Source organism: Pygoscelis adeliae, unplaced genomic scaffold (assembly GCF_000699105.1).
Source record: "Pygoscelis adeliae isolate BGI_AS28 unplaced genomic scaffold, ASM69910v1 Scaffold238, whole genome shotgun sequence".
NCBI lineage: Eukaryota > Metazoa > Chordata > Aves > Sphenisciformes > Spheniscidae > Pygoscelis > Pygoscelis adeliae.
This window is the reverse complement of record NW_008825285.1, coordinates 1,257,472-1,266,271: the sequence shown is the minus strand read 5'-3', so window position 1 is coordinate 1,266,271 and position 8,800 is coordinate 1,257,472. Positions and strand designations below refer to the sequence as shown.

General features: G+C 38.3%; 1 protein-coding gene across 1 annotated transcript in view; it reads right to left on the bottom strand.

Annotated features, from left to right (window-relative positions):
- Positions 1 to 8,800, bottom strand: part of PTPRN2 (protein tyrosine phosphatase, receptor type, N polypeptide 2) — a 416,744-nt gene that overhangs the window by 241,948 nt on the left and 165,996 nt on the right. The window contains exons 6-7 of the mRNA XM_009329894.1: positions 2,702 to 2,766; positions 1,832 to 1,917 (exon numbers count right to left, since the gene is read on the bottom strand). Of these exons, the coding sequence (XP_009328169.1) occupies positions 1,832 to 1,917; positions 2,702 to 2,766 (151 nt within the window). The remainder of the gene's footprint in view (positions 1 to 1,831; positions 1,918 to 2,701; positions 2,767 to 8,800) is intronic.

The following is an 8,800-nucleotide window of genomic DNA, read 5'->3' as shown; positions in this document are numbered from 1 at the left end:
GAAAGAGAGAGAGGGAGAGTTTGAGGAGCTCTGAGAAGCATTTCTCTTCTCCACAGAGAAAGAGATGGTTTCCTTCTACTGCACCCAAGGCCTGGGTAGTCATTGGTGTCTACACATTTCTTCCTGAGGTACAAATCCCACTATCATAGATCAACACCTAAAACAGATTCCACTGTCCAGAGCAACACATGAATTATTGCTGAGCTTAGAACAGTTCCTGCATTTGTTTATACAGCTGCTCCATTTGTCACTAGTATCTCAGCTGTATTTCTCTTGAGCTATTTCAGATATGAAACTTGCCATGCAAAATCAATCCTTTTTATTTTACAGTCCTGCAAGTGAAGATTATATATCCATTAACTTTGTCATGAATCTGACCTACTGTCCAAACAAAAAGGCCATTTCTCATTCTGAAACTAAAGAGTGTTTTCTAAGTACTTTTGATTTGAGCATCTTGACTTTGATTTACAGTCACCGTTACATATAACTCCATTCCTACAGCGTGAAGAAAAAGGAATCCTTATTCAACAAAAGGCTCCTTCATTATGTTAAAATATGTAATTTCTATTATTTTAACACTGTTAAACACCAGGGTGAATCAAAAACAAACTGCAAAACTGGATCAACATAGTTAGATTTAACCTGAAATAGCCTGAATCTGATACCCTACCAACAAAGAAACAGCTTGGTTACAGCACTCCATTATTTTTCATGTAGGTGAGACTGCACAAATGTATTCATTATGTACACAATCATATCTGATAAGACTTAAAAAGGGGAATGTACACAGCTGGGAGAATTTACATCCAACAAAATATATAAGCAGCTGAATAAATGTTCTTTTATCACCTTAATGTTCCATACCACTTGGTTCTTTCGCTGCTGATCACCATATCTCAGATGTAGCCTGGGATATATTTAGGCTGAAATGTCTGCTTCCCTTTGGTTAATTCATTTTCACTTTTTGCCTTCTAAAAATACATATTTGGCAAAGTGTAAAGTACAACTTTCTGTCAAAGTCTTTATTAATCCAAGTAGTATCACCAGAATTTTTAAAAGCTATGATAGCCTAAATATATGGGAGATGAGTTCTGCAGTGACTTTTACTAAACCAAGCACAAGAACCAGACTGGGGAGATCTCTAGCCTAAGAACTTGTCTATTCTTTCCAGTTCTATTAGCTGGTCTTAAAAAAAGCTAGGAAGTCCTCGAGGCTGTATCTCCAGTACATCCTTAGACTACCGTGGTTGCAACAACCTTATTACTACAATGTGGATTAATGATGCATTTAACAGGTGACAACTTCTTGCATTTCAAATATCCAAAAGTGCTTTCTTTCTCCATTGACCACATATAAGATAACAATTCATTTAACAGTAGGCATATGAAGTGAAGTGGGCTTTCATTTTCCAGCTGACTTTGAAGTCAACTGGAATCCATTCAATGACTGGAATCGGACAAAATACATGGAGGTATTTCATCAGCATGAGGAATACTGTTAGGTAAAATTTTACTGAATGTGGCTTCCATAGTCCGTGCCACAGTCCTGGTTCTCCTGTTATTTAGCAGATACCAGGGCTTGTGCATAGCCCAAACGCAAGCTTCACTCTGGCTTGAAGTCAGGACACAGCCTGAGGTGCACATCCATGCTCCAGGATACACTTCCCAGCTCTTGAGGTTATGCACCCTTGAGAACCTCAACTAGTTAAATCAGGTCCAGTTAAGGAGAGATGCTGGCTTTCATTTTCTGATGATTTCACCTATGTTTGTTTCCAAGTTCTAATTCTTACAGCTTTGACCCTGAGCATCTCAGCAGGTCTCAGTGTTGGTACCTCTTCAGGACCAAGTCTTTTAATAATGTGAATAAGGTTACCAAAGAACCTCGGAAATCCTGGCAAGTTAAGTTCTTAGGCATGAACTGATAAAAATTAGAAATATAAAAAATGAAAATCAGTAAAAAAAGAAAAAAAGTAAATTCCTTGAGTATATTACAAGTTAGTAATTCATTATTCTTAATACTGAGATTAATGTAATCACAAGAAAAAGGCATTTGTCTAGCCCTGTGAGCATTCACCACTAGCAAAATTACTTAAATGAAAAGGGAAAAAAAAAGATAACAGTGTACACAAAATTAGCACTAGAATTAGCAATCAACTGTAGTTCATACAAGGTTCTTAGCAGATAGCATCATCTTTATTAATAAATGATCAACTGCTTGGTGGAATTTTTGCTTAGTGATATCACCATAATAACAGACACATTTTATTCATGTTTCAAGTTACATCCAAAATAAGCAAGTCATTCACTGTCAGATTCTTTCTAACATCTGAAGACTCTTTACCCCAAATTTAAACTTTCATTGATCTAGATGAGATAGCACTCCATCAAAACCAAGAGGAATAATATGATAACTTCAGTGGCTGTGCTCCTCTTTGGGGATTTTGTTCCTGTGATACAACAAAGCAAAAAACTGCATTTCTTAAAGCCGGCTGCACTTTTCTTATAAGGATGGTATTTTTTTCTCTGTGGGATATCGTGCTATTTGTGCAGCAGATTGTATTTTGACAGATGCAACTGTATCATAAAAAGGCCCTTAGCACTATCAGACTGGTAGCTCACAAACGTTCATGAGCTCCAGGATTTCTTAAAAAAACAACAATTAAAATGTTTTTGGGAGTGTAAAATGCCCCCAAGCCACTTACCTCCCCCACGCCAGTCTGCAGAATTTTCAGTCCAGTTGTTTTTTCAAGCTTCTCTTTGTTTATGGCTGTAAGGAAGATTGAGATTGAAAGAGTTACGGGAAAGCTGAAATATGCACAATTTTGCAGCATTTACAGTATAACCAACCTTCTTTCCTCCATCAATAAATTCATGACTGTTCCTACCTATGCCATCTGTGGAATATCTTTCCCTGATAGCAACTCTGCTAGTCAGTTTTTTGAATGCGTAGGTATGCCATTAATTGTTCATTATTATGTGAAAAAGAAAGCCAAACTAAATCTAATTCCCTTGTATACACAGTATTACACATATTTAACACATATACACAATATGTCTGGCAAGTTCTCTTCAGTGGAAACTTCCCACTGTCTTCCTTGCGGTGAAGAGCAGGGCAGCACCTCACCATTACAACAGCACTGTCACTGTGTAGGACATTTTGCAACCAATGACAGACTGTTACCTAGCAGGTAAGATAAATAGTTTATCTCACAACATCAGGAGGCAATGCACAATATTTTCCTTTTCAAAATTTAGATATTCCCTATTTATCAGCTTCTATGTCCATAAACGTATATAAAGTAAATAAAATAAAATAAAGTAATCCAGCATAAAACAGCTAAATGCAAAATAGAGGTAGTAATCACTAAGACTACATCTGTACTTGTAACCCAAACATGTCCACGGCATGAACTTGAGCACTGTCTTACCATTGCCCATACTTTTAAGTCGTTACTATGGTCTTCACATGATTTTGGCCTCTGCCCACTAGTATTCTCACAAAACAATGCCCAGTCACAGTTCTGGGGACAGCACATGGATGAGATTATTCCCAGCTGGGAGTATGGGTAAGGTTATCCAGTTTTGGATGGGAAGACTTTAACCTTCTAGATGCAAACTGTGTCAGTTGGACTCATGGCCAAAACCCAGGCACCTGGCTTGATTTATTTATGAGTAGAAATGAAGCCTTGCAGCCTTGTTCAACTCTCCTCCCTTTAGCCGTCTAGTCATTGACTATGTAATCCAAGTGGGTCATCTAGGTTCTCTCTGCAGTCAATGGAAAGGGATGGACATTTAATACGATGAGTCATCCCACATATCTTACACACATCTGCAGGCACCTATCTATTTCCTTTGATTATGGACACAATTTGGATAGTCTCAGCTTCTTAATTTAAGCTGCCTAAAGGAAACATTCCTGCCAGAAAGGAAGTGTGCTAGAACATATTGTAAACTCTAAATTTACATAAAAATACTGAAAGGAACTAATATATTTTTCTTTCATTTGTGAAAAATACTCTTTAATTGTTGCCGTTCTAAACATATTCAGAACAATTCAGATTACAGCAGACAATTCTCAGAAGCAATATTATTGTGAATGGATACTTTATTTAGTTTGTCCAATGTGCAACACAAATGACTCACATTTATTTCAGAGGCAAGTCGTACTGTTATGGCTCAATCTCACCTCATATATCCAAAACATGGAAAGATTTTGGTAAGAGTTTGTATGTGCAAAGACTCAAGAAGTGAAACCTCAAGCAATTCTTATATGGAGAAACTTTTCTGACTACCTTCAGCAAGGCATGAATAGTGCCCATGATTTAAATGGAGAGGAAAGCTCTGCCCACCCTTTAGATTCACACTGCTTTATTTTTGCTTCTTTTTAACATGCTTCTGATTAAGCAGATGGGAACACGGAGTCCTAAGCTAAGAAAGCTTAAACGCATGTTTTTCTGGATGACAGCCTAAAAACCGCATACAATACTCAGGTACTTAATACTCATGCCATGCTTTACACATTCACAAACATATTTATTCCACCCAGAGTCACAGGGACCACATGAGAAGGAATGTCACCCGGACCATGCGATTTGAGGCTACATTTTCACTGTGTTATATATGTTGTGCAGTATGAATTTCCAAAAAACAAGTAAATCTTTGCCAACAAACTTGATTTTTAGCCTTGAGATGGACTCTGGAGTATGTTGCTTCACTGATGGCCGATGACCTGCCATGTCATGTAACACCATTCTCCCTTTTGGATGTGCCATTTCGTTGCAAAGGTGTGCCACGCTACCACACTGACCACCTCACACCCAGCATACACATTAAAGGCAAACTTCTACGAAATGCAAAAATTTAGAAGATTTATAAAAACAGAAAGCTCCACAGCCTCCTTCAAAGAAACTGAATGGTCCAACAAATGATTTTTTGGTAGCTTAGGGTAAAGAAAACTGCACAGCAGAGTGGCTGCAAAATAAATGGGTATAAGTAAACAACAAGGCTTAAATCCCAGCGTGTAATTTTCTACCACATGAACAGTTAATAGAAAATGTTGGCTCTGCTGAAACACTGAATTTTGTAATTACTATTACATATTTGACCTCCTTTCTATAGGTTTCCTGCAGACTTTAATTATTGAAGCTTTGATATTAAAAAGAAAAAAAATTTTTCTTAACACCCCCCTTCCCCCCTTGATATTGGCTAAAACACAAAGGACAGCTCTAACAGCCATGCTAACATAAACCCTGCCAAAATTAGGAGGCACAAAGGCATGACGTGTTATTGATTAAATCATAACCTGAAAATGGTCAAGCTCAGGCACTGTCAGATTGCAGAGAGAGACACAGCAGACAGTCTCCGGCATGTTCACTCCAGGCGTGTACGGGAGCATATTTTAGCTAACCTTGAACTCCACAAGCAGTTCAGGGAAGCCAAGAAATGCTGTCAAAAACACTGGTGCTGTAGCTGAAGCATCAACTACATATCAAGCAGCTGCTTCAAGCTGCTGAAGAGTGAATATAGCTACCTAATTTTTTTCTATCGATAACTATAATTGAGAATTTAAGACAATAAAACATAGTCGATAGCCTATAAATAGATGAGGAAGAAGTGGTGGGAAAATAAATGCAGATCTTAAGAACAAGCTACTAATATTTTGAAAATACTTTTTAAAGTATTTTAGTGTACTACCTGCTAGCTTTTATTCCAATACAAATATACAGAAGATGATGTTTCTGTTGCAAATTTTATGAACTGGAAATGATAATTCTGGGTAACATGGTATATTGCACATCCCACCAAAGTTGATTTTTTATGGCCACAGTTTAAAGTCCTGAAATACTAATGGAGAGTTGACAAACTCATCAGCAAAGAGGCATAATAAAAACAGCTATTAAAAAAAAAAATCCCAACCCAGTTAGCAATATATAAATCCCTTTTTTAATCTTCCACTGAAACAAAAAGGGCTTCCAAACACACAAAAAAGGAGGCCTTTAAATTAAATTCACTAGATGAAGGATATGCAAATTACCTGAAGAAGCGGAGCCCTATAATGTTCTCAAAATTCTGCAATAGCCTATTTAATTAGTATTTTAATTTATCAGAATAATTCTTTGCACTTGACAATTTATGCAGTATTCCATATAATTAAGCACGTAGCTACAGCAGAATAATTTTGCCTACTCTCTATATACCAGTTATTTTAACCTGAAAGAATCTGTGGAAGTCGCTTCTGTGATCTAAATTACAATGGGGACAACTTAATGGCTTTGCTCTATTAGAGAGCACGATGAGGGTGTTACTGAGTGTTTAAGTGTAAGGATTGTCACTGTTCATAGTCTTCACTAACCTGAGGGAGGTCTGATGTGTTTTCTGAGGGCTAACATTTATTTCCTTTACCAAAGTTATCTGTCAATGGCATAGTCAGGAATTCAAGTGTCTAGTTTCATAGTTGGCAGGTTTAACCTTAGAGTCCATCAGTTATTAGGAGAAGCAAGTTATACAGGGCTTTGAGCAGACCTCCAGTCTCATTATAGCACTTCTGGAAGAAGGAAGCCTTGAAAAATGAGTGGTTTACGAAGCTTTGCTATAAAGCAGGTTGCCAAGCACAACCGCACCCTCTGGCTTACTTGTGGGAGCACACACTGGCACAAGCGGGACGAGGGAATGGTTTCTGTAGGCGGCTTCCTGGGTCTGTCTCCTGCACTGCTGCAGGATTTACATGCTCCAGAGAAGAAACCATCCTTAAATATGGAAAGTAGTTGTGAGAAGATGGTGTCACTCACAAGGAAATCTTATTTTTCTGCTGTGTATCTGACTTTAAGGGTGTGCTATATTTAATTAAATGTAGGAAAAAAAGTACTTACAGACATATGATTCCCCTGAACTCTATTACATGGTTATTTTAGAATGAGCCAATTCATGCCCTAGACTCACTAACTATATTGACTGAACCTCCAGTCAATGAAATGATGGAGGGCAACTAATTCAGATTTACCATAGGCTGTCAGATGAATTCTACAACAACTGTCTTCCCAACAGCTTGTTGCAAAGCTCCTTTCATAGAGCCACATTCAGAAGAATTTCATTTATTTTCCCCTTTTTGAGGAAAGGAAGGGGAAAAGGAGGAAGGGAAATCCAGAGTGATGTTAAGTGTTTATTAGAGCTTTTAACTTTTTAACAACTTTCCCAAATCTAACACAAGCAGTTGTTGTATTTATTTACATCAAGTTAGTCTTTGTCTTCCCCTCCCCTACAAAGAACTCCCAGATTATATGGAAAGCTATGTCATAGGGTGGACCCGAAAGGCTGCCTTTATGTTTGGCAGACGCAGGTACTGTGACTACGTAGCAGATACTAAAACCTTGGTCCCTTGCAATTCAATGGAAATGGATTCCCATAATATTTGGGGTCTCTCCCTGTTGTCCCAGAGTAAACCTGCCTTTGCACAGTCGATGCATCTCCTGAAACTGTTGAGGCATTCACACCATTAAATGAGAATGGGACAGAGGAAAACCACACTGTCAGTTCAGCACTCCCTAGACTGTTCCCTACAGAACAATCCGATGTTACGTAGGTTTTCCCACCTCATTCACTTTCCTTAGCTGGAAGTATATTTACTTCCATTAAAAGTACTTTAATGAACTTTGAATTAGATACTTAGGTACCACCATGTTCAGAAGAATAGACTTTCTGGAATACAAGATAAACTCTCCCTGACTTTGGCGTATGTCTACAGGGTGGTGTGTGGAGACCTGGTGCTAGGCTCCCCCCAGCCCTGGGCACTCCTGCCAGGAGCTACAGCCTGTGAATCTGTAACTCCTCTCCCTGGGCAGGAGTAGCATCAGGCTACAAGTAAATAAGTCAAAAACACAACATGAGCATTCAAAATGCTCCAGCCTGAAACAATAACGACTAACTCAAGTGGCCAGATATATGGAGAAGAAGGATCCCTTTACTAAATTCTACAATTCAATTAGTGCAGGACAAGTACACAGGATGTGGGCAAAAGGTATTTTGTCTTCCAGTCTTTACTGGGTGATGATGTGAGATAGTTGCTTCACGTGTAACTTCTAGTTAACTGGCAGCCAGGCCTGGAATGAAAATGATTGCAGAAAAGTCAATGCCGCATAGCTGTACTAGCAACAGCCTGCTAAATATTATGTCATATTCAATTTTCAAGTCATTTTTCAAATGATTTTAATTAGATATTGTTTCAATCTCACATGCATTAATTTAATTTCTGATATCAACATTTCAGCTTTCAATCTGTTCAGGTGCAGTACCTTGCTGCCTGGAGTAATTTAAAATATCGTTTCCATCTCCAGCAATTTTGAGGGCACACATCCTTTACAACCTGCAGATGGAAATTCAGGCCATGTTCACCACTCCAAGTGCACCTTTGCATTCTCACAGTTTTGGGTACAAGACAGCCAAATCTCCATGCACACAATCGAGGAATTTTCCATCTCTGTTTGTCTTTAATTCTGTTCAAAAAATACACACAAAACCCATTTGTCAGGCAAATAGCAGCACTGCAAGTTGCTGTAAGAGAAAAATTGGCCCACACTTGAGTAGTTTGGCAAGAGTTGTATATTTTTTTAGACTCATTCACTAAAACAATGTCACTTTCATAGAATCATAGAATCATTAAGGTTGGAAAAGACCTCTAAGGTCATTGAGTCCAACCAATAACCCAACACCACCATGCCCACTAAACCATGTCCTTAAGCGCCTCATCTACATGTCTTTTAAATACCTCCAGGGATGGGGACTCAACCACTTCCCTGGGCAGCCTG